The sequence below is a fragment of the Mixophyes fleayi genome, chromosome 5 (genome assembly GCF_038048845.1).
Source record: "Mixophyes fleayi isolate aMixFle1 chromosome 5, aMixFle1.hap1, whole genome shotgun sequence".
Classification (NCBI taxonomy): Eukaryota; Metazoa; Chordata; class Amphibia; order Anura; family Limnodynastidae; genus Mixophyes; species Mixophyes fleayi.
The window spans coordinates 45,341,300-45,368,425 of NC_134406.1; the positions used below are offsets into that span (position 1 = coordinate 45,341,300).

General features: G+C 38.1%; 1 protein-coding gene across 2 annotated transcripts in view; it reads left to right on the forward strand.

Moving 5' to 3' along the window:
- The window catches only part of CNPY1 (canopy FGF signaling regulator 1), an 86,624-nt gene that overhangs the window by 12,689 nt on the left and 46,809 nt on the right, over positions 1-27,126 (forward strand). The window contains exons 1-3 of one of the 2 annotated variants that reach the window (XM_075212129.1): positions 1,890-2,046; positions 3,003-3,105; positions 26,654-26,769. In XM_075212129.1, the coding sequence (XP_075068230.1) occupies positions 3,012-3,105; positions 26,654-26,769 (210 nt within the window). In that variant the 5' untranslated portion in view covers positions 1,890-2,046; positions 3,003-3,011. Of the gene's footprint in view, positions 1-1,889; positions 2,047-3,002; positions 3,106-26,653; positions 26,770-27,126 lie in introns of those variants that run through there. The other variant, XM_075212130.1, reaches the window with a different exon arrangement.

Sequence of the window (27,126 nt, forward strand, 5' to 3'; positions counted from 1 at the left end):
AGATGAAAATTGCCCTGCAATGAGTATCAATCCAATCCTATATGTAGATGAAGATAGTATAAAATAATGTAATTTTGCCTTAAGCTAGGTACACACTACAGGGTTTTTGTCCAATAATCGGCTAAACCAGCCGACATACGACTGCTCGTTCGAAAGTCGGGTCAGTGTGTGTAGTGACACGATGGTGAAAGTCTGCCCAAATGGACGATTGTCACCTCATTTGGTTGGTCGATACCGTTCAATATTTTCGTTCCAATCTCCTTTCCATTGTGTAGTGTGTATAAATTTCCGACCAATCCTCCGATACTTCCCCGACCTGGGGGGTGTGTGTATGTAAATTTGTGATGCCTGTACCAATCCCACGTGGTGCGGTATCCGCACATCACTGACTTATGTTTTGTATAGATGTGTATTGCACCTGTCTGGCTGCAGACCATTACTCTTGTATAAAGCACGTTTGTTATTACCCTTTGCATCTATGTTGGGAATCTATTCATATTTACCCCTTATCAACTTATACCTTCATAAACTACTAAACTTATAAAGTCATTTTAACCTTTATTAACTAATATTTGTAAAATACCCAGAATAAACCACACAGTGTTCATGCAACAGTTTTATTGCAGGGAAAAAGTAAAAAAAATGTTATTGCAGAATATTACAAGTGAAAAAAATAGTATTACACTTTAAAGGTGCTAATGGTTTGTGGCAGGACAGTTCCAAACAGTGCATTGCACTTTACCAGTTAAAAGTTTTTTCTAATTTTTATGTATGGTAATAAACTTCTATTTTATAGTAAAGAATGAAGAGACAGTGTTGCCTTCTCTTTTAATGTGGCTTTGGGTGTTAACTATAGTGTAAGCTCTGCCCCTTTATGCTAATGTCTTTGCTATATTGTTACATGCCCCACAAATGATGCTTCAGTGTGTACGAAATTACAATTATTGCTCACGACAACATAGCTGTAAAAAGTCGCTAACGGCCGGCCGCTCTTCCCTTTATCGTCTAAAACAAGGCTAGTGTGTATGCAGTCCATGGACCGAGCGATCGGATGTAACACAGTCAATCGGCATAAAAAGTTGGTGGAAAATTCTGTAGTGTGTACCCAGCTTTAGCTTGGCATGCTTTTTACAATGTTTATCCATGTCTATTGTAAGTAATTATGCATACCATTCTGAATATATCAGAGATAATGTATTCTATACTGTGAAAGATTAGGATATTAGAATTCATTTATGAGTTCTGTGCCATATAAAAGAACCAGCCCATATTAATACAGGGAATGAAACTGGGGTTGCTAATATCCTTACATTTAAAAGTAAGAGGTCTGTTATATCTTGTATATGAGTGATTTGACACTTTTTATTTTTTTTATTAGCGTTTTATTAAGTTATTTTGACATACTTACCTTTTATCTTTATCTTCAGTTCCTACAATTAAATAGATTCCCCCTTAAATCAAGATTACATTACACATTATGCTTCTAGTATTTGTAATGCACCCCTTGAATTTAGTGAGTACTTGTAAGCAACTGGGATGTTTATTAGTCTAATGCAGGTAATACATTATGTGTAAAATCTTTTCCCTTAATATTGTTTGTATTTGTATACCTAATATGATTTTATGCTTGTCAAATACAGCACTATTCTCCTACTACTGTGGCAGCAGTGTTAATGCATTTAAAGCACATGTGTTTGTTCTTCCCTGTATGATTGAATTTCAAGGTTTCACTGTGGAATTCCAGATGGGACATTCACACAGGAGAGATAACGATTTGCTGGCAGCCTCTCTATCTTTTTTCTGGTTGGCTTTGTTCTATGTCAATCACCTAAACAAACACATGCCCACAAGTATCGTGGCAGAAGTAGGAGACACCACGTGAATAATGAATAGACTCTTGAAACACCTGTAATTCTTGTATTACTCAGTCAATCAGCTATAAATTCACATCTGACCAGGAAGACCTTTCATAAAAGTTTAGTTGAAATCCTAACTTATTTAAAAACCACTTGACAAGATTCAGTGGTAGTCCTGCTTTTACCACAGGTAAGTTCAAAGTTATTTGTGTTTGGCAGCCTGGGGACTGTAATTCAATTAGTACAGTCGGGTACTTTCTGATGTTAATAGCTGACCTTAATTAAGGTATTTGCAGAGTGGTGAAACATTAGTGATATCTATTCTATAATTGCAAATACTAATGTTCAGGTTTCTTTTAAGGAGGATTGTTATTAGTATTAATATTGTATTATTATTTTTATTATTATTATTATTCTATAGATCGGAACATTATGTTGTTGAAAATATTTACTGCATTACAAAAGTAGTAAGCTTCTTGGTTCGTTGGATCAGACGTTTTTGAGCCAACACACACGTGTTATACATTCCCTTTTTCTCTGCAAACATCTTTGTATAGTTTGCCACAGTGGGTCATACATCTGAAAATGTTGCATGTTTACTTGTTCTACAAGTGGAAAGGTCCTACGACTGGCTGAGTGACTTACCTACACAACACAATGCAAAGATTGAGGGTCTCTTAGATCTAATGACACCAAATCATCTGTTGTCTGTAGGTATGTCATAAGTGAACAAGTGACTTTATTATACAAGAGAGTAGGGAGAGTACAAAGGTGATGTAGTTCATTTTGTGGTGTTACTGGATTACTTTACGCAAGTGTTTTGTTACATAGTGATGCCGTGATCGGCATATCTTCTCTTCGGAGTAGCTTTTCATCTTGTCTATAGAGAATGGAAATGTGCATATTTGGCCAGGATTCTGTCATTAAAAATCAAAAGTGACAATACATTTGGACTAAGTTTTGACAAATTACCTTAAACATTTAATATATTAAGACACTGTTGTAGTTATGCAACCTTTATTTGCACATAAATTACAGTAGCAATTTGAAAGGTAGGAGTGTTTTAGCTGAAATATTTGAGTAAAAAACAAAAATCTGATTTTAAATTATTTATTATGTACTTTGTAATGAGTTTATTTTTTGCAGGTACTAAATATGACACTACTTTTGTTCCAAATTGGAATGTTACTAGCAATGTTTTTATGCAACCATGTGGAAGGAAATCGAGACCCAGTCGCATACTGTGGAGGTTAGTAAGTTTTGTGTATCTTTCCTTAGCTTAGTATTTATGTTGAAACACATATTGAGTAGATATACACGATTATGTAATTTTTTAGTTCTAAAGGGACATGACATCTCTAATAAAAAAATAGTTGTAGTTATTAGGAATTGTTTTTCCACTATTGCTTCACAAATGCACAGACTTGCACAGCACATCCACACAATACAGCATTAGGACATTCCACTGAAAGCCAAAAAGCTTATACAAAGGAGTCTGCACATTAAATCATTAAACCATTATATATCTAGTGTTGTTTGTGTCCTGTTATTATTCTGGTAAGAACAAAACAAGAAATGTTCAGGTTGGTTTTTTTTGCAAAATAGTCAACAGCATCTTTCAGTTTTATTCCTCAACTGTCCATCTTTTTCATGTTTGATAATCTTCTTACAACACAAACAGCTTGTGAGTGTGGCCCAGTTGCATGGAGGTCTTGACAACATAAGAGGCAGGGTATGTCCTTATTGTGGGCAGACAGAGGATACTGAAAAATATTATAACATGCAAAAGGGTAGGTAGACTCTAATCACCAACCTGTACAGAGAGATATCCTAAAACTATGCAGTCCCTTTACTAGGCACAAGTTTGTTTTCCATCTTCAGTTGACATTAATAAATAATATTAATAAAGATAATGTTTTACTACAACACAAAGCTGTGGATACAATTGTGTTCATTGCAGAGATCACAGCAGAGATGGGCCACTTTTTATGACAATGGAAATAAAGATATGGATTTTTATCTTAATATCTACAAAGGCCTCAGTCTCTCCTCTCCCCCCCCCTACACCTCCAACCTAATTTCTACCAACACTTCCTTCTGCCTCCTCCATTCTGCCATGCTTTATTAGAGTAGCCCTCAAGACCAGGGCCAGATTAAGGGAATGGAGGCCCCTGGGCTATAGGGGCATTCATTCCCCCGAGAGGCCCCCCCCCCGTGATCCGAGATGCCCCCCGCTCTCCCCATTGAGCCGAGCTGCCCTCAAGGCACTTACCTCCTCCTGGCATTGCAGTCCTTCCCCGGCGCGCTGTACGCTCTTTACTGAGGAGATCTCGTGAGAGGGAGACTCACGAGATCTCAGTAAGGAGACTACAGCGCGCCGGGGAAGGACCGCAGTGAAAGTGCTCAGCAGCATTGATCGCACCGGGGGCGGTGACCCCGACCGATCAATACTGCTGCTGAGCACTTTCAAGGGCCCCTTTAATGCCTGAGGCCCCTGGGCTGTAGCCTAGTTAGCCCTAGGGTTAATCTGGCCCTGCTCAAGACTCAAATCTACATTCAAGCATGTCAGCCTTCCTCCTCCTAAGGCTGGGTACACACTACAGGGTTTTCAGCCAATTATCGGGCCAATCACCTGATAAATGACTGTTCGGCCCGATACTGCATTAGTGTATACAAAGCACATAATATCGTTTTATTTGATTTTTAAACCAAACATAAAAATCTCGTTCAACGTTGGAACAATGTTGTTCTGCAGTGTGTATGCTCTCACGCTCCTGATCTGCATGGAGCTTACAATACAGAGTCATGATCCGAATGATGAGAATCATGAGCCGAAGGTTATGATAGATGAAGAGCACAGTTGTGAAGAAGAATCTTGTAAAACATGTATAGTGTGTATACATGAATCGGCGTGCTGATTGGGAGAAAATTTCTGACGTGTGTACCCAGCCTAACTCCTATGCCTTTGCTACCATCTCTACTCCTCACTCGGTGCCACCCTATATTTGTCTCCCCGTTCCCTCTAGGATGTAAGCTCTTATGAGTCCTTGTGTTTTCCATTACACCTCTAGGCCCCTCTCCCCAGCCCTGTTTCTCGAGCCCATGCCACTGGAAACTTATCTTATCAATATCTTGATCTGCAATTCTATGTTCTCTGTTTATACTCTAGCATTTTGTTGTTGACTAGTTATTGTATGTTTTTGTATTGTGTAATTATGTATACGTGTGCATTGTGTATTATTGTTAAATGTGTACTCTATTCACCACCAGTGTACAGCGCTGTGACAATTTTTGGTGCCTTCTAAATAAAAGATAATATCTGAATGTGCGACTAAAAAATATGGAAGCTTGAAAGTAAAAGTAATATACCTGGTAAGAGTTAAAGGACAGTGTGCACAAACCATTAAGTCATCTGAACATGGACAAATCTATTTAAGAAAAGAACATTTGTGACTACAGAATGCCTTTAACCTTTCCAACAAAACAAACACAATTTTCATTAAAAATAGCAGTATTAAGTGTACTTCCTTTTTACTGTACTTAAAAACCAAAATGGGCAGTTTTATGGAATTGACAATCTTTCTGGTAAAGAGGTCTTCCAGTTTGTGGTTTCAATATTGAGACTGCCTGATACATTGTGTATCATATAAGCTGCATTTTGCACTTATTCAACACGTTAGACTGTGCACAGTTATGTGTCATATGTACATAACTATAACATCTATAAACATAAAAGAGATAAAATTATGTAGAAAAATACTAATAAATTATTACATGTCAGAGGTCTTTATATTTATCCAGTGTACCATGCAGTTTTGAGAAAACAGGTCAGCTACAAATATTATTGAAAGTGGAACAAATTAGATATTTATCTCATACTTTCAATCCTTTCAGGATCTGGCATACTGAATGCAGAAATTCACACAAGGTGAAGTAGCAACAAAACAAATATGAGGGGCCAAGACCTTTAAAAACCAAATTTTCCAGACTATGCCCCCAAAATAGGCATGGTTACAGCTGTCACTCTGATGCTAAAGAAAGGCAGCAATCAGGGTCATAGCTGTGCCCCGCTAGCAATGTACACTGCATAGGATGAAGAGAAGCATGGTAAATTGGTGAAACAAAACCGTTCAGAGCCAGAATGAATCTCTGCAGAGCAATCAGCAGCTCTGGAATAGAGAGGAGCACAGCCATTTGGTTCAGTCTTTTTATTTCTCTGGTTACAGCTGACTTTCTATGAGCTGACAACACTTTTCATTTTGTTTAAAGTTCAATTACTCTGCACAATGGTTTAATAGATATAAATGTTAACTTGCAGCCCCACAACAAAGAGCTTTGATATTTACAGTTCATTTATTTAAAAATGATCTTCAATCATTAATTGTTACTTAAATACTTTCTCGAATAGAGTGCATCTAACGGGTCCTCTCACCACTGCGGTTACAAATACTTTCAAAAGTATTTTAAACCCACTCTCGGCAGTGTCTTCATTCTGACGTCACAGGGTTTCAAACAACCTGTGCCAAAAGCTCTCTGTGCTGGGTACCATATCATATATATTTCTAGACTGGAATACTGCATTCTTTTGTTTACAAAACTGATGTCATGTACTTTACCTCGGTAAGCCATACTTTGTTTTATCATTTCCATTCCCTTAGGGGCGCTCTAAGCGCTTTTCCAGTTTGAAAAGTGCAGCGTTAATAAGCGCTCAATTAACACTCCAGTGGTGGCAGGTTTAAGAGTGAGTGATTAAATACAGAGAACATTACATACACACGGCTCGTGTGTGTGTATATATATATATATATATATAATGTGTGTGTGTGTAGCAGCCAGATGTGCTTCTGTGCCCCCAATTGCATGCGCGCATGAGCCCTATCAATATCACTGTATGTGTCATAGTGGCCTTCAGTGAACGCCCAAACTCTGGTGGTGTAATCACTGGGTATATTGGAGGGGACTGAGCACATTGTGTTTATTAAAAGTATAGAAAAACAGATATGCACAGATTAAAGCTTCTTTTTCAGATAAAAGTATAAAAATGATGCTTACAACATGCAATGTATTTGTAACTAAGACTGTTGCAACTGCTTTCAAAACATTTGTTATATAATTTTTGTGGTTTTTGTAATCCCCAAAAAAAGGTACAAAATTAACATCTTTATCCAGCGCGGGCCCAAGAGACCTTTATATGGGAAAAAATAGATACTTTGATAGAACCTCTTGGATAGTTCTATAAATGTTATGCGGGGAAGAAAAACACTGTTCAAAACAAAATAAATCTGACTGCGCTATTTCTGCTTTGCCCTGGTTTAATAACTATCCCCTGTTTTGCACTCCATACAAATCTAATTGTAATTTTTGGCAGCAATTTCATATGTAATGCTTTTTCTTTTCGTGTAATTAAAAAGAGTTTCCTTGAAAATAAAATTTCTGAAATTCCCATATCATTATATTAGCAGTAATAAAACGAACATGTTATAAGTCTGCTACAGTGGTCTCCCCAGACAATTTTGTCAGCCGGGTGGCATTAAGAAGCAGCCGGGTGAGGGCAGTTGTAATACTTTGCAATAATAATGAAACATTTTGGAGGTTATTGCCCACACCTGCCAGGACTGGTCAGACTGGTACTCACACACTGCTGGCTGTAGTGCTCACATAGTGCCTGTTCTAATAGGAGCCCACAATGCAGGCGCTGAAGGACTTAACAACCGTATATATAGTTTCAATAAACTATTATCTGTAGCTCCCTCCTGGCAACCTGCTGAAATTGCCACAAAAAAAGTCAAAATCATAAATAATTGGGGAAGCGCTGATAAAGTTGACAAATTGTTTATTCATAAATAGATATAAAAACCAAATTGTAAATACATACTTGTATGTAATAAAGTATTAAAATATACCGGTATACCACATAAACTATTGCAATCCGGATTGAATATATATAAAAGTATGCATTGTATTGGTACCAACACGCTATGTTCGTAATAGATAGTAGTAAATATTGTAGCTCTTTGGTAAGTTAGCTCTCAATTTAAAAACACATATGTATGGCCCAAATATATGGGACTCTCACTGTTTAGAGTTAGGACCATCCTACTAGCAAAAGCGCCTTGGTGTGGCGGGTGGCTTTAACATAGATTTGCAAATGTGGGAAACTAAGACTTTTGCATTTTTATCTACAGTAGAAATGGCAGATCTTTTGCTGGCTATAGCAGTGTGCTGGGGGAAACATTTGTGTGTTTGTTACTTTTAGGATAACCCCACCCTTTCAAGCACCTGCTATAGCCTATAAATTGATTGAGCAGCTTCAGTAGCTGAGAGGGTGTACTGGTGCTGAATTGCTGTTTGGAGGCTTCTGGGGCAGCTCCTTGGTAAGTTAGCTCTCAATTTAAAAACACAAATGTATGGCCCAAATATATGGGACAGATATATATATAATATATTTGCCAGCGCACTGATAGGTGGAAAGGTTGCCTTCCCATGGTTCTATGCATCCCAGGGAGAGAAATAATTATTTCTATTTTTTTTTTCAATCACAAAAAAATAAATATTGAATTTTTGCAATTTTAGACGTCTTACTTAAAAATCCTAACAATAATAGGTTAAAATGAAACCCAGGTAGGGGTAACAACAGTGTCATAAAATAAATACACCAACATTTAAGCCTATTGTAAATTATAGAACAATATTAGTTAAGTGTGTTATGTAAAAGTATATAAAATGTCATAATAATTTTTATCTGAAGTGTCTTTAGTCATTAACATTAGTCTTCTTAATAACATATATTTTGTTACATAGAATATAATATTTATAATAATAAGTAAACAGCAAGCCTTATCACTAAATTTATTTTAAAATAGGTATTTAGATCTATAATCTTCTAATATTAAAATAATAGTGTCTGAGCGTCTGTCTAGGGCAGTGTTGGCTTACCTGTGACACTCCAGGTGTTGTGAAACTACAAGTCCCAGCATGCTTTGCCAATATATAGCAGCGTATTGCTGGAAGGGTATGCTGGGACTTGTAGTTTCACAACACCTGGCATGTCACAGGTTAGCCAACACTGGTCTAGGGCATAGTATGTAAGAGAGATCTACCTCTCGCAATTCTCCTGCAACATAAGGAGAAATCCTCCATCTGTGCCAAATATTTTCATATTTAGTAGTTAGATTGCGACCAGTATACATAAACTACTTCTGTGTTTTATATCTATATGTCTATTCTACTGGCTCAGTTGGAATGTGGTTATTTGTATTAGTTGAGTGTGATATAATATTTACAAGAGTAGTGATGTACCCTCAAGGTGGAATACAAACCTGTTATCTGAGTGTTTGGTTTCAGCCTGCCTCATAAGGACACACTTGTTTATAAGTTCCTTCTTTGGATGCTTATGATTTCAAAGAGGTTATAGAAAGTAACAGTGCTCTCTTTAAACCCAAGAAATCTCAGGAAAACTTTGGATAATCAAATCGTCATCTGCAACTGGCAGTCCAGGATTTCTGGATCTTCTCAAATTAGCAATTGGTTAATAAAATAAACAGTTATGCTACAATGACTGGGTTGTTAAACGTAGGGTAGGACCATAGAGTGAACTGCTTCTGTTGGCCAGAATCCATGGGGTCAGCTTTTATAGTGAAAGTGATTCATTCATCATGACCTGCATCTTGCTGATAAGATGCTAGTTCTGGAAGTCAAAACAACAGTGTACTCCTTTTTCGCAACAACTTGAATATTGAGAAGCTAAGCTCTTCTAGTGCAAGATATGGTCTTTATTTTGATTGAAAGTTGTCACAAAGATGCAGAGGTAACTGTTGATTGGCTGGCATGCAGTGAAGCCTATGGTTTATGTCCAGGTGGAATGAAGGTGTATTTGTTCCATACTCAGCCTTGCTTTCAGGTGTCATTTGGATAAATTTTATAATACATGTTTTTTTTTGTCCTCTGTCTTTGTCATTATGCATTGTACATTACGGGCCTGATTCTGACTGGAACGTAAGCGTAAATTGCGATTGAAAAAGTTGCGTGCAAGTGTATGCATATGTACATCGTATTCACAGTTGAAGATGCTTCTGCGTCTGAATGAGTAACAGATGCGTCATTTGTCGAACACACCCTTACTGTACATTGCCTACATTAGACAAAGAGAGGCCAAGCAAATGGGCGTATGTCTCATTTTGAATCAGGCCTTATGGGTTCAACACAAGTGAAAAATAGTTATTACACTGAGCATAGTGTAAGAAGTTGAAAGTCCCTATTTAAAAAGCCACCTCCTACAAATCCTGTCCTTATCCTGAACAACCTAATCAAGGAGACACTTAGGACTCTTATACAGCCTTGTTAGTGTGTTTAGTTTTCTTTAGGCCAGAGTGTTTAATAACAAACCCAAACAACAGATGCTAAATGGAAGAACATTTGGCAGATACCAGTATATATGCAATTGTTTCATAGATTGAAATTAGACGAGCAGTTTACAATACAGAAAGGAGAACTCAGGGCCGTAACTAGATCTGTGCGACAGGTCAGCGATCGCCCAGGGCGCAACGCTGAAGGGGGCCGCAATTTAGGAATATTTTAGATTCACTTTTTTAAAATTGAGTGCTAGGGGGGCGGCATTTGTCTTTCTCGCCTAGAGAAAGGTGCTAGGTTTCTAAGTTACGGCTCTGGGAGAACTGCTTTCACCTGGAGTTGGTAGTGTGGTAATAGCGTTGAATGGTTCATGAAGAATACATTTATTTTAGCTATGGCTTTCCTTCGGTTTATACTATAATAAGCCGCAGATCTCTCTTTTTCTCCTGCACTTTAGATGAGGTGATGATACAAATGTAGTTAGTGTTCTTCTGTAAGTGACAAACTAATTCAAATATTTGTTTAAGCAGTTGGTGCTTAAAAGGTCAAGCAACCTCTAAAAGGGCAGATGCTGAATTGTTAATACTGTGATATTTAGCCTGAAATGCCAGTATTGCTCCCTGCCCAATACATGTATCCGTATATTCATTTAGAGCAAGCCTGGCAGCCTTGGCACAGTTATTGCGACACTGCGATAATATGCTGTCATCTATAGAAAATGACTATTGCTATTCTAATTTTGATTGGCGTCAGCTTCAAGTGCGAGAATGATGGAGACAGGTGTGTGAGAATGAAGGAGCAATTTCATTTTATTTACTTTTTTTCGTTCCAGAGATACTTTATTTATGTGGAGTGACATGTTCATTTAATGTTCCACCCTCACAAATTCCTGTCAAAAAGAGTGTGGAAATCTTCAATGTTTCCTCTTTCTTCCTTTCCCCCCAGTCACTCCATGGCACAGCACACTCTTCCCCCCTCTTTTGTTGTCTTGCAAGATCTATCTCTAGAAAAAGCCTTAAAATCTGAGATTGAGGCACCTGTAGGATAAGAAGCCGTGTGCGGCTGACGTGACATGTCAGTTTTTCCAGTTCTTCTCTGCTCAGGAGGAGAGCTTTGTCTATTTATACGTACTTCTCCCAGAAACCTGCACACCAGCGGTTTTTATTCGCGGTTTAAAGTCATACATGTACCAGCTTCAGTCATTTCTGTCTGTTAATTCTAGAAAAAGTATTTTACAAAAGTGCAAAAATATAAATTCTGTAGGATAGAGACCCGTAAAATGTCATTGTTTTATATAGTATGCTTTATTTTAATTACAGCTCGTTTTTCTTTTACATTCACCAAAAAAAATGTACACTAGCCGTAAAAGAGCTTGTGTGTTCACATGTTGCCAGAGTAAATGAGCTGGGCCCATTCTGATGCATTTGTAGAGCATTTCTGCTGTTTTCAGGTGGATAAAAAGATTGTTAGTCTCTTTCCCTCCCCCCCCTCACCACCTGTCATTTTGGAAGCTTGCCACCCCTCCCTTGTGCCTGGCATCAGAACAGAGAGGGAATGAGCTCTGACTCCTCACAATCAGCAGCCGGCACAAGGCATTTCAGCTGGCGGAAAAGTGATGTACCTGTGGTTTTTTTCAGGGCTCTTGTGTCAGGACAGTGAGTTGTTACAAGTCCATGTCACACATTATCAAAGTACGAGTTTGTTCTCTTTTTTCCTGTTTAATTTGGATCACACAATAGTGGTAAATAAAATTGTTATGTCAAGATAGTGGAATGCAAAAGGAAGTATATTTTAGTCACTTTTCATTCCGCTGACAGCGCTCTCTTCACCTTCCCCAGTGCAAAAAATTAAAAAATCACGAACATGTCACTTTTTTGATTAAATCAATTTCCACTGGGAGACCGTTGCTTTTAGTCATACAAGTGCTATGCCACCAGGATACCACCCCATTCATCTTGATATCTACGCAAAGGATTAACTGTCCTGTCACAGTCCATTGCCATAGGCTATTGGATGGGGCTTTCATGCTTCTTAATGCTGAGGAGAATATTTGAACAATTGGGTTCCAGCTTGTATCAGGTTGAATTTTTGTCACTCCTTTAGTTTATTTTCGACTAGAACTTACCATATTTGCTGCACAGTTTTTTTTGCTATTTATAACAACTTAACAAATGCCTACACTAGTGGTGAGACACCAAGGTTAAAATATTGTAAAGAAAAACAAAACCATAGTCATTAATAAATAAGAGCACATATAAAAAGTAAAGGAAACTATTGGTTAAATTATTCAAGTTCCAATGTAAATATAATTTATATGTCCACATGTTATTACCTTTCTCATAAAACCTACCTTTTTCTGCCACATCCAGTCTATATTGTGAATCACTTGCCAAAACTGTTTCAGTTACAGGGTCTTGAATATCTCCTAATATACAGGAAAGTTATTTCTACCTCAGTAGTATTTTATATTCTACATAGTTGGGCCCAGGGAAAACTAGGATGCTAATTTTTTTCATTTATATTATAATTGCATGCATGATAAACATTTGTTGACAGATTTCAAAACTGAGGCAGTACAATATGTGCTAGTGTTCCCAGGGTTTTGACAATCCCTAACACCTTAATCTTATTTTTCTACAATTCAGACTCACAGTGAATCTGAATTACCAATAATAGTTGGCATCTACATCTGTTTTACTATATTTAACACCCAAGAGAATGTATGGAGAGTGGCTTTTGTAGACTACAGTATGCAACCCTAATGTCATATGAGAGTCTCTTTGTCCTAATTTTATAACTATGGGAGCCCTAAACATGTAGTATGTGATTAAGAATAGGTTTCTGCATGTTTTGTATTTCAAGGTTTTGAGGTTACTATTTTGTTGTGGGTGGTGAGTGCGGCCTCTAATCTGGGATCATTCTATGCAGTTGGTTTGCAAGTTATTTTATTTTTGCCTTAATGGACATCTTCACCTTCATCTTGGGGGTCAGGGAGGGAAAGTGTTTTTGATTACCCTTATTTTGCTTTCTTTATCATCTGGTGATATTTAGCCCGGTATCAGCCTCTATGAAGACCAAGCTCAAGTAAGCACTGATAGTCTTGTCACATTTCTCTAATGATTTCACTGGTAACCACATTCCATTACTAATCGTCACCAGCATTGCCTATGGAAATTGATAATCTGGCAAGCTACAGCTTAGTTGAAAATCATATTAGAAGCTTGTAGATGGTGTGTCTGTCATAGAGACTACAAGCACTCATCCTATCAGGATATTATCTTTGATAGCTGGCCGGCTTCTAGCTCTTGCTTGAATATTTTGAATCGGATCAAATTTAGTTGGTTTGATGTTTTCGCACTTGTTTACAGTAAAGTAAGTTGGTTCAATCCATATCCATTGCCATTGCTTTCTTGGCTCGCATTCATGGCTGTTAAAGACCTTAAAATAAAATGTCTTTTCAAATGGATGCACTTTATAGTGTTTTCAGCAGTTTTTTAAATTGAACATTGAAAATTACAGAGTTTACCATTAAGCCATTAAGCTGAAAGAGCTTGTACATGGTGGAACTGCGCACCATGTTTATACATCACTCCAATTTTTAGTCTTATCTAAAGTTTGATAATTTATCACAGATTTGCGAACTTTAGAACTGGATCAACAACTGCTTTGAAACAATGTGGAGCATCTCGTTAAAGTTTTCTGACTTTAATGTACCTCACCCTGGAGGACACTAGCTCTGAAGTATACCCTGCATTAGACAAACACTAAGGGAACATAAAGCATAGGGTTAATTTGCCAATGCCTCACTGTAACCATTTATAATGATGCTGCAATGTAAGAGAGACCTTAAAAAGATGTGTAATTGTGTATTATTTCCAGTGTAATTTATTATGTGTGACTCCATACACTAAACCAAGGGAGCAAGTGTCCTGTTGATTTTTGGTCATTCAAGGCAGAGAGAACAAAAGCCTAAATGTGTCCGTTTTAATTTCAAACAAAGGCAATCTAACTATTTTCAGTCAACATACTTGACTGTCTTCAGAGATTTAATTAATTAACTCTCTGCAGACATCTCCTGTTACGATGCAGATGAAAAATACTGACTCTTATGGTATCTTGTGGATGATTTTCAAATTCTACAGAATATTTTTTTTATGTTTTACAGACATTTTATATACATTTTTTTTTTTTTTACTTTTTATGAAAGTTCATGATTTAAATATTTGTTCTTTAAGATTATAGCAGCACTGACCACAAATAAGCGGCTGTTGGCAGTTATTGTCAGCATTATCAGGCAGGAGGAAACTTTCCATCTGTGGTCCCAAACCAAAAGACAAGAGGATACATTTCTTACCAGATGGCGGTACACAATAGCACTAAGATGAGCCTCCGGAGACATTCAGTCAGTCACTAGACATTTTCAGCAACATCTTGAAATAAATTGTCCCTTAAGATTTGCAAGTCTTTAAAAAATACCCCTAGAAATTACAAATTTCAAAACATCACTTGCCTAGACATATCCCATCTTAGATGTACCATACGGTTAGCCTGACAGGGAGAATAAAGAAATGTACAGACTGCAGGAAGTATGCCTGGTCATTGTCTGTGAAAGGTAATTTATACGCAGTGATCTGACATTGGTGATGGCTTCTGGTATATGATAACTTAATAGAGCCAGGCCCAAGTTGACGTAAATAGATAAAATACCAGTTTGTTCCTAGGTTGGGTGAGAGAAGGTGCAGTGTGCAGATATGCATACGCTGACTTATGTGTTGAAGCCAATTTATTTATTAACATTTATTTAGTAAACCAGTGATGGGAGTTAAAAAAATTACCGTTCCATTACAGCAAAATGAAAAAGTGGGATTTTTAACAAAAATATGGTAAAAGCAGGGAAATATTTGAGGATAATATTGTATTTACAGATTACAGATTTACACATTACACAGCAGGTGGTGAGAATAGGCAAACTATCTACAAATGGCAAACAGATCAAAACATACAGTACACAATGTAGATCTGTTGCTATATCTCCATATACTGTACATACAGATTGCACACACTCAACGTATATATACTTCTATAGGGGTTTATTTCATCCAATAGTAAATTTTTGGATCATCACAGAAGATTACTTACCTGGGGTCCGTCTTTCACATGATCCAGTTGATTTCCCATCATTTGGCACACATATAGTGCAATGCTTGTCTGCTCCAAGGTGAGCATGATGTCGGTGATTAACATGATGTCAACCTATTCTTTACTCAGACATTAGTGAGGAAAGCCTCTCAATGTGTGCAGCACTCTCCTCACCCTGACTCAGTATTTGTTATAAAGGCTGTGTGTTGACCTCTGGCCTCAGCACTAAGTGCAATCCGTGTGATACCCATTGGATCATATGAACGTATGATCCCAGGTAAGCAATTGTTTGGGATCATCATCAGTTATTTACATAGCGCCACTTATCCCTCAGCGCTGTACCTGTGTGTGTTTGTTAGGGACTGATTTGAATGAGTTCTCTACTCATTCACATCAGTCCCTGCCTCATTGGAGCGTACATTCTAAATTCCCTAACATACACACACACAAAAGCAGACAGAGAGACTAAGGTCAGTTTTGATAGCAGCCAATTAGCCTACCAGTGTGTTTTTGGAGTGTGGGAGGAAACCGGAGCACCTGGAGGAAACCCACGCAAACACCCATACAAACTCCACACATGGGCCATGGTCGTGGAATAGAACTAATGACCCCAGCGCTGTGAGGCAGAAGTGCTAACCACTAGGCCACAGTGAACTTAAGATATTCCACCTAAAACTGAGTCTTCAGTTTTAATAGATGGATGTCAAGATCATCAAACACCAGTTGTCAGGTGTTGGTGAGAATTTATAATAAATATTATTCAGTTGTGAGATTGAGATGTGTATTTGAATTATTGGATAGGGTAAATGTCATTATAAATGCTGCATAGGTAGAGTGCATAGATAAACTTCCTGCATGGTCTCAAAGTTATGCTTTTGTATATTGTAATTTTTTTTTAGGTGATGGTCAATATATGCTCACATATTAGGTATATGAGCATGTCTGGACACAAGGGGAAAAAAATAAAGCTTGTTTACAAAATGCAGACTATTGTGATACACGTTTTATTTTGCCTGTATACACATATTTGCCATGTAGTGCATATTTAGACCATAAAAGCAGTTGGTGCAACCTCTCTCTTTTTAATATTGTAGGTCCAGATGAAAACAGGCATGGTGGAAAGGGTGAAATCAAAAATTCAAAGTACAGCTTGTTGTCACTTCAGTTTGCTCTCTCCCTTATAACTTGCACCCCCAGAAAGTGCAATGGGCGACATGTTGATAATGTAGGCTAGCATCCAATCTGAAGTACCTCCAAGGATTTATTAAAACTATGTCTTTTTTGCTTGGAGGTAAAAGATCTCTGCAATGTCCCCCCCTTCCCCCCCTCAACCAGGAACACACCTGATAATGAGCACACCCTGGCCCCAGCTACACTCTGCTCTGCTTTTAACTGGGGTCAAGAGCTTTGTCGGTAATAGGTAGAGTTTTTTTACCCTAAAATGCAACTAAAGGTGTGAGCTAGAGAGTAAATGGATACATTTCAGTATCTACAAAAAAGAGAGACCACGCCCTATAGATTAATCAGCGTGTTGAGAAAAAAAAACACTTAATAAATCATATTCAAAACATCTAAATTATTAAATTATATCAAATTCTGCAATACTCCCTTTCACTTAAACAGATCATTATTGATCTGAATTCCTACAGGATATAACATTTGACCACAATTCTAAAATGAAACTATTTGAATGCCAGATCTGAAAATTATGTTAAACCATTAAAATAAATCAGTGTAAGCGATGTCTCCCTATGCTCAATCAATACTGCCAACAAGACACTTGTAACAGAAAGGGCAACTATTGACTACACATGCCAAACTATCCAGAGTATCGCAGTACTTTGAATCTACTATATAAATAAAATAACCACAGTACCAAATCTGACATATTAATTGCTTTTAACATATTAATTTATCATTCTTGTGATTTACTTCCATGTTTATATCCACTTTTTGTATAGTAGCTTTATAGCTACAGTGATCTCTGGATCATATGACTGTATTAATATATATTATTCTTATTACCACACTTAATAAATGTGTCCCACAAGTACTATACTTTGTCTATACAGCCTTGTATGAATTTGTGTGTCCCAGGTCATGTGACACCCTCCCCCTCCTGTTAAGTTCTAGATCAGGCCTGTCCAACCTGCGGCCCTCCAGATGTTGTGAAACTACAAATCCCAGCATGCCCTTCCAGCTATCAACAGGTTGTCTACTGGCAAAGCATGCTGGGGCTTGTAGTTTCACAACACCTGGAGGGCCGCAGGTTGGACAGGCCTGTTCTAGATACTTACATCAGAAATGAAACTAGTAAACAGCAATAAATAGAGAGAGACTTGTTTGTGGCAAGAAGAGGTCACAGCTTTTATTAAAGTTCATTTAGAATTTTGAAATGATGGCAAAGAACTGTCCAGCAAGGCTCCAGCCATAACGATAAACATTGGGAGCTCCTTTCCACTCCCTGCACATCAGCCTAAGAGATCTCACTCTCCCCTTCCCCATAAGGTTGGTTGTGACAGGATGGACTTACTATGCCACCCTGTTCCTGCTGCTGGGGACTGTCTGGGGTAACCTTGCCGCCATCTCCTTTTTTTATGCCAAACTGCGACCCTCTTCTGGCTAATTCTCGCTGCTAGTCTACCCCCTTGCTGGACACCTTGGCTGGTACACCTGACCTTTTCCTTTAGATCATGGTTGCTGTGGATTGTTCCCCCTGACCTATCACACTGACCAGAGCTTCAGGTAGCGGGCAGAGCATTGGTAGTAGGTACTGGGTCCCAACCTCAGAACAGCTGGATAACGGATTAGATTTGTTTAATCTGTAAATCCCAGGAATTGCCGCAGATAAGTAGGCGTCAAAGCAGGATCTTGAAGCATTGATGTTTTATTTGCTCAAGTAAGCCTTATAAGAACAGTTACACACCAGTTTATGGTACTAGCGATCCTTCCAGAAGTTACAGATGGAATAATACATTGCATGGTGAAACAGAGCTCTTTATACAGTTTCTGATTCATATGTTAGCAGGGGGTAAACCAGCCCCCTTTTCCGACCAGGCACCAAAGAGTCTGACATATTACATTCAAAGATTAGCATCAGGATGTAATATGATCTCTAAGCTTGAATTTTAAATGCAATTTATACTTAACAAAATTTACACATCTGTTATTTCCTACAACTTGTTAGTTGCATTATTCAGGCAGGTTGTAATATACAGATGAGAACTACACACGAAAGAAAGGTAACGACTTCCTGCGGTGCATTTAGACTGAAAAGACATGTTGGTCACTCACATGGAAAGACCTAATTAGCGTGATGAGTCTGCCTTGAGAAGTTATAAAACAAAACCAAATTTCTTCTCCTGGCACTGCCTCATACAGAAGTACACACAATGTCAAAAAATCAGTACATTTGCATTTATATACAACGGGGTACTGCACCCCTAATTATAGTAAATATCTACAATAAGTTATTTCTATGTGATCCAGCCACAGTGGTATAGTGTGCTCCAGTCACAATGTGAGGAAGTGTCCCCTTCACCACCACTCATGGCTGCTGGCCACACTGCTTTCCCACCTCGTTGTGACCTTTCTGCAACAAAACATATGTTACGAAGTCCTAATTTATCCAACCCATCCTTGTGTGCGATCGGTGGTAATTCTGAAATATAGCAATAGATCTAGTTCCCTTCCCATAAAATAGTCCCCATTGAGCGACGGGTCTGCCCTGGACCACCTCTCTTTATCTGTATGATTTCCCTGGAGCAATCCATTCCCAATGTGTTCCAGGTCAGTCTGCCACTCTATTTTATTCCGCCCCATCCTGTGCTACTTTTCTATTAAAACCATGTTTTCCTTATATAGCAGGGGAAAAGAGGTGGGTAATAGAGCTCTCCTTTTTTTGTCCCTATAGCTATCCTGCTATCCACACCTTTACCCTGTCTCTTCAGCTTGAGGGTGGAGGATCAACCTTCAGCGTTTACAGGCTTATTTGACCCTCTGTCTTCTTCAGGAGCAACAACTATAACAACCCTTGTGAAGGAAAAAAAGTCTCTCCAATAGCTTTCTCACTCATTTACAGACCGTTTTGCATCCTCCATCAACAAGTCACCAGTTTACAAACATCATGCTAGGCTGCCTCCTGAAGCACAGTCACATGATGCTCCTTATAGCTTTGTGCATAGTGTGGTCTTAACAAAAGAAAATCAGTGAAGCACACGGCAGGTGAGAACTAGGGTAGATTGTATTTTCACCCTCGCATAATGTGACTTTGTGCTGACTGCCAAGACAGTTGTGAGTGAGCAGGTGCCACACGCACCAGCCCATGGTATGCATGACCGTTCAGGGTTTGTTTGTTTTTAGGGAGGGGAGTTGAGTATCACCTAGCACTTCAGAAGCACTAGCGCAGACGCGCTCAGCATGACATCATTCCCCCTTTCAGAGCAGCGGTGCGCGCGCACTTTCTCAAGTAACAAAGTTCAAATGTTGGGAGATATGGGGAGATGTGATGCACAAAAATAAATGGAGTATGAAAGATATTGGAGAAGGGAGCAACAGATGCGGTAATACCATACTTGCCAACTCTCCCGGAATGTCCGGGAGACTCACGAATTTCGGGCAGGTCTCCCGATAGAGTAGGGCAGTCTTAACTAGGAAGTGGGCTGAATTAGAGTCACAATTTCACGATTCTCAGGAAATCGCAGCATTTTGGCCCCGCCCCCCACTATAAAATGACGTCGCGATTGCGGGGCCAAAATTACTTGATTTGCCGAGCCTCGCACGCCCACCTCCCCTTGCATCTCCCGGATGCCAACTTCCTGAAGATGGCAAGTATGGGTAATACTCTATAGTGGATACATATGAGAATCACTTAAAACCTGAGCAAGAAAATTGCCAGTGTGATCGGGAACAAGCATTTTGCATTGGTGGCTATTTTTTCACTAGCAGAAAATAAATAAATTGTGCTCCTGTTTTTTATTATGGGAAGATCCACCTTTAGCATCTTCCACATTAAATCTACAAAGTAGTTCCAACCAAAACATCAGGAGCTACTTTCATAGGACTTTATTTGCTTCCTAGAAGAATAACTCACTGTGCATTTAAAAGTTTCAACACATCTGCATGCAAGTGGCAAATGCCCAGCAGCCAAGGAGTAAATGTATAATGCTGTCAATTTTGGAGAGCGGACTCAGACATGTATTTGCCCTTTTCATATAGCTCTTAGACCATGTAATATTGAAGGCTGTATATATATTTATAACTATCTCTTTTTGTTGTAGTCATAATTAATTTTGGTTGGTTTCAGTAGAGCGAACACTGCAGAAATGCAGCAACAAAAGCAGGTTAAATGTTACTATGAATATATTTGGTCAATAGCTGCAGGAAACACAGAGGGCTGAAGACTCAAAAATGACATTATGTATTTTCTGGGGTGACTGATGACCCATTGTTGGGTTACAAAGCCTGACACCCATATCACTGTAGATAAGAAGGCTTTATATGTATCCCACATCCTAAGAGCTGGACATATTATTAAAGTCTATACTGTGATGGCAAGTTAGCAGCTGTGCATTATCACTGTAAGGTTTAGACAATCTTATCCTGCTGCTGTACTCTTTACCATGAAGCCTCTAATCACTGAGACTGTATAACTGAGACCCGCCTGCATCATTTATACTCTTCCGAGGCAGACTTTGCTGGAGGCTCTGCCCTGAGGCAAATAAAAGATTATCTTATTTGCAATACATTCTAGTATCTTAAGGTACTTTGCTGGGAAGTTGCTTTCTTCCTTAATACAGTGTAGATTGAGAATTGCAATTGATTTAGTATGCTTTCAAAAGAGAATAAAATGTGATATAGAGCATCCTACATGTTCTGTAAACTGGTTTCACTTATAGCTATGTGTTCAACATATGCAGTTTATATAGTCAATGGCCATCCATCATTGTGGTCAAATACTCTTATGGATTCATTGGATTCACTTTCTACTGGAAAACCAATTCCCATTGCATGTTTTTTTTCCTGTATTTCTAAGCAGAAAACATCAAAGAAGCAAATAAGTAAATTTCTTCTCAGTTTTTTCTCTTTATCTCACTGTGAATTTTTAATTGCTTCCATTTGGCGTGATAGATGGCTGTTGTTAAGCAGTAATACTTTTTTTTTATAAAGGTAAACATTTTACAAGTCTGAAGGAAAATAGAAACCTAGGCAGATTTGTATGTAGTGGGTGAAATTTATTGTGATGTGAGAAATGTGAAGCCCAAAGAAAACAGTCTCTGCAGGTTGTATCGCTTTTTGCAAACTACCAATTTGGTTTACTTAGTTGGCGTTTTCTAGAAGTGGTTTTGAAGGGAAGTCCATACTGCTTAAGGTTCAGGGTGTAGCTGAACAAGTGACCGTTTTAGTTGTGTTCCCACCTACACATACATTTTAAGCTATTTGATACCAAGGCCCCTTTTCTACAGAAGACTAGTAATAAACAAAGTTTTAATTATCTGTATATGTGGATATGTTAAATTTATGTTCTTCTACTCTGCTTTGTGCTCAAATTTAGAAGACAATCATGGTCATTCAACATTGAAATCTGCATAGCTGGTTTTCCATAAATATACATTCACAACAATAGATCTCACAGAGGAAGATACATCATTTAGAGTCAAAATTGAAAGTATTTGGTTTCACACTTACAAGTTGGCCTATCTGAGATAAACATACAGTCATGGCCATAAGTTTTGAGAATGACACAAGTATTGGTTTGCTGCTTCAGTGTTTTCAGACCTTTTTGTCAGATGATGCTATGGTATACTGAATTAAAATTACAAGCATTTCATAAGTGTCAAAGGTTTTTATTGACAATTACATTAAGTTTATGCCAATACCGTTTCCAGCATGTTGAAGAACCTTGCCGTAAGGCAAAAGTGATAATTAAGTAGCTCGGGGATCAAAACATCAAGATTTTGGGTCCATGGCCAGGAAACTCCCCAGACCTTAATCCCATTGAGAACTTGTGGTCAATCCTCAAGAGGTGGGTGGACAAACAAAAACCCCACAAATTCTGACAAACTCAAAGCATTGATTAGGCAAGAATGGGCGGCCGTCAGTCAGTATGTGGCCCAGAAGTTGATTGACAGCATGCCAGGGCGAATTGTAGAGGTCTTCAAAAAGAAGGGTCAACACTGCAAATATTGACTCTTTGCATAAACCTAATGTTATTGTCAACAAAAGCCTTTGACACTTATGAAATGCTTGTAATTTTACTTCAGTATACCATAGCAACAACTTACAAAAAGGTCTAAAAACACTGAAGCAGCAAACTTTGTGAAAACCAATACTTGTGTCATTCTCAAAACTTTTGTCCATGACTGTAGTGAAATGTTATACATTATTATGGTTTTATTGATCCCTATGTAGGAATGGCTCCATTTCTGATGTTCCCTGTGCTTATATGTAAACAAAATATATTAGCAAAACGACTGGAGTATTTAGGGCTCCAGTGTGGCAATTTGCTTCCTAGGACTCCCAGGAGGAAATGTGTCTTCTGGATTAATTTGAAGGCTGAAGTGCTATGACGAGCAGCTGCTGCTCCTTTCAGGGACATTTACCATTGGGCGACTAGGAGAAAGTAACCCGCCGGCACTCCAATTACAGCAAAAAGGACCCAGAGTGGTGGCATAACATTGCCGGTTTTGCCTTGATCCCCATTAGACCTTCTGTACTTTGTTATTATACATCTATTTTCTATTTTTTTTACCCATTTAAATACATTTTCATATTTGAAGCAGTTCAGATCCATTTCCATTATGCACACAGCACTTTCCATCAACAATATAAAGTACATTTAAGCAATGCCTGGAACATGTGTGAGGTAATATAGAGTGTAAGCTCCACTGGGGCAGGGACTGATGTGAAGGAAACAAAATTCTCTGCACAATATGTAGGCGCTATATAAATAACTTAATATAAAAGAAGAATTGATTATATAATGTCACTTTTTATAGGTTTCATACATTAGCTTCATCCCATACACAGTAGTATATCTTTCTAGTGCCAATAGATACACATAATGTATTTACTTATTGTAAGTTAGGTACAATCATTATATTCAGTCATGGAATGTTTCATTCTTAATTTATTTGATCCTTATATATCTTAATAATAGTTTCTATTGAATTTATGGAATTTGTTCTGTATTTGCTGCAGATGTCGGTACTTATCCGTCTCTTACCAGCCATCTGCGTGGGTCATATTGTTGATATAACCCCTCTTGTTTGCTTTGTGTTTGGCTTCAATAGTATTCCTGTTTACTGTCCCCTAGAGCAGTGTTTCTCAACATCAGTCCTCAGTGGACCACTATCGGTGCATGTTTTCCAGATATACTAACAGTGTCATTGGTGACATAATTAGGACTCCTTGTGGATCTTTTAGATTGAAGGAGTCACTGTTTAATTCACCTTCAGACAGGAGACATAGAAAACCTGGAGCAGTAAGAGGGCCCTGAGGACCAGGGTTAAGAAACATTTCCCTAGAGAAACAACGGAGTCAAGTTGAACAGAGGTTGAACTTTACAGTCTCTTGTTGCTTTTTAACCTTAATAACTATGTAACAATTGTTCACTTATTTCATTGACGCTTCAATCTACAAATGTAACTCTCATGTATACAGATATTTTACTCAGTCGCGCATATCTACATATCTGTATGTACTTACATCCCGTCAGCACTTACCAGTAAGTGTTGGGACTCAGACATTGCAATCTTAGGATGTGTTGTGTTTTAGTATCTAGTAACAAGAACATGCACATTACATAAAGGTGTCACCACATGACAGTTATTATATAGAGATTACTGGAGCAGAACTGGAAAATAGTATAGTGTGAAATGGCCTTTCCCACCGACAGTCGGAAAGGTCAGTAGAAACCTCCTGGGAGTTCTCTGTGGTCTCGGTTCTCTTCCCTGGCCTCAATCACAAGTATCAATGGGAAGCAATGATACAAGGATACATTTCCCCTTTTAATGCCCTATATCATGGACATTTTGGTATTTTCAGTGTTATCAATAGCTTCTTCCATGGATTAGCATTTTATCATAGCACATTTCCCCAAGAGTTCTGTAATGGTTTACATTTTAAAAGACAAAAGCTGAAGGCACCTGATCATACATGTGGAAATAATAGTGGGTAAAATATATAAAATAATGTATCCTGTTATACCCTGTGCTGCATATGAGAACTTTTTATGCTCTTCCTTAAAGTGTGTGATAATATGTTTTACATGATGAAAATAAAGGAATTGCAGTTCTTCCTCTTTATACTGCCCCCTTTACTAAGTCACCTCCATATACTGACAGGTGTGTTCCATGACTCGCTCTTGTGTAGTGACTCAAACTATAGTATTAAAATGTGTCTACTAATCTGAATTGTATATTTAAAGTAACATCCACCTTTGTTATTAGTATCTGTTTTTATTACTTTTAAGTTTTTCCAGTTCAGTACATTAGATTGTATTTGTAAACATTTGTATCCAGATTATGACTTGTGTATCTGTAAACACAATAAAAAGTGCATCTATTTGTAAAAATACATAAACTAAGAGTTCCTTTTGGCCATTTGAAATACTGAGGCATTTGATAGCCATTGAACATAACTACAGTAATATATATTAAAACATATGTCTAGTTTCCAAACTTTTCTATTACCTGGGTATTGGGCCCCCTACTGCTTCTGTGGTATGGGTACCTGGGAAGAAATATGCCCACATCATGCTGCCACTTCACAACGTGAGTCCATTTGTAGGTCCCAGAGCAGTGAATATTGGTACCTCTGGTAATTACATTTAGTAAAGAATATGACTCAAAATGGATTTATCTTTTATTATATGTCAATGTCTAGTACAATTCTTATTATAATAACAGTTTTTGCCTGTGTTCTAAGCTTGCGATTTAAAGTGGGTGCACTTTACTATGATAAAGAGCATGCTCTGGCCCGATTATTGCATTTCCTACAAAGCATGGTTTATGTAAACAGGTCTGCTTTTGTTTAGTTTGCGCCATTATGTTATTCAGCGTTGTTCAATGTGTATTTATTCACATCCATCTCTGCCCGGTGGAACTTATAATTGTATTGCCCTAAACAGGCAAACAAAAGGACAAACACCCTAAGGTCAGTTTAGTTTAAAGTCAATTTAGTTAGAAGCTTAGGCTGGGTACGCACTGAAGAATTTTCCGACCGACGTGTTATCTCAAACGATTGTACCTACGACCGCAGGTCCGATCAGTCTGGCGATTCATGCATACACACTGACACGATTTACCTTCTGATCTGTACTCTTCATCTGGTCCTTCATCTGCTCCTCTAGTCTTCAGAGAATGACAGCAAAATATTCATTCATTATTGTCATATTGTCACACTCATTAAAACGCCTTGTTATAGCTATACACATTTTCTAACGAATTTCATTAGCTTCTGTGACTCTGAAACGAAACATTCTGGGGGGAATTGAATTCCCCCCAGATTAGCGCTGCGATAACTCTGTTACCATTATTACAGTAAAATCAACCAGGCTTTCTGCTCGTGGCTCAGGGAGCTGCGAGCAAAAACCTGGCATTGTAACTACCGTAATAATGGTATTTAAGCGCACTATAACCGTAATAACGGTAATAGTACACAGGCCGCGTTCCTTTTTACATTAACGCGGCCAATTGAATTTTGCCCTCTGTCTTAGATCAAACTAATTATTCCTTCTACAGCACTCTACATTTATTCACCGGGACATTCATCGCTAGCATCGGCTGAAAAGAACACGACTCTAAACTCTATGGAGATCGTGAGCATGAGTGCGTACACACTACATGATTTGTCGGTGATTGGTCGGAAAATATTAAACAGTACGACCAACTAAATGAAACTATGATCGGCACCTTGGGACGACTTTAGATCATCATGTCACTATGCACACTCACACCATATCTGACCAAACGGGTGGATGTCGGTTGATTGGATGTTTTATCGTGCAATCATTGGGCCAATGTGTACCTAGCCTAAGTAGTCTACCTATAGGTTTTTGGTGGCTGGAAACTAAAGCACACAGACCCGGTCAGCAGCTACATTAATGCTGTCTACATGTGGGATAGACTTTCACAGAGATTTGTCACTGCCCAACTTAAAATGATTTTGTGATTATGTTCTAATATTGCTTAAAATGACTTCGTATAACATTTCCTGTGTTGAATATTTGAAACAATACCTGACATTCGCTTTCTTTTAAAACAATATCTGCAAAATATTTCTTACGTTTCTTTTTTTCTCCTCTGTAGCCTGCAGGGCATTGGTAGATGAGCTGCTGCATGAAATTAAGAAAGTCAGCCCGAGCAAGACAATTGACGTAGGGTCATTCAGGATAAGTCCGGATGGAACGCAGATAAAGAATAAGGTAAGGAAAAAAAAGAAATGGTGACTGAATTGAAAATGTTGCTAATATTAACAAGCCAGGGGTTTCATGGTAATCCTACAGCCTTCATGATTGGATTTACTCCCACTGGGAGCTGACATAACCTTAAACTTCCCTTTCAGATATCTTGTGTAACTCATGTGTTCCTGGTAACCATTTTGAACTCTCTTTTATTTTACTTTGTGAAGCATTTGGAGATATATTGAATACTATTGTTTTTTACTTTGTTTGATTTGCATGCATATTAAGAGAGATCATGATAGCCAGCACAATACAGCCGTTTAATATATAATTGCAGAGAAATAAAGGCTAATTGAAATCTGCAAATGAAGGCCCTTT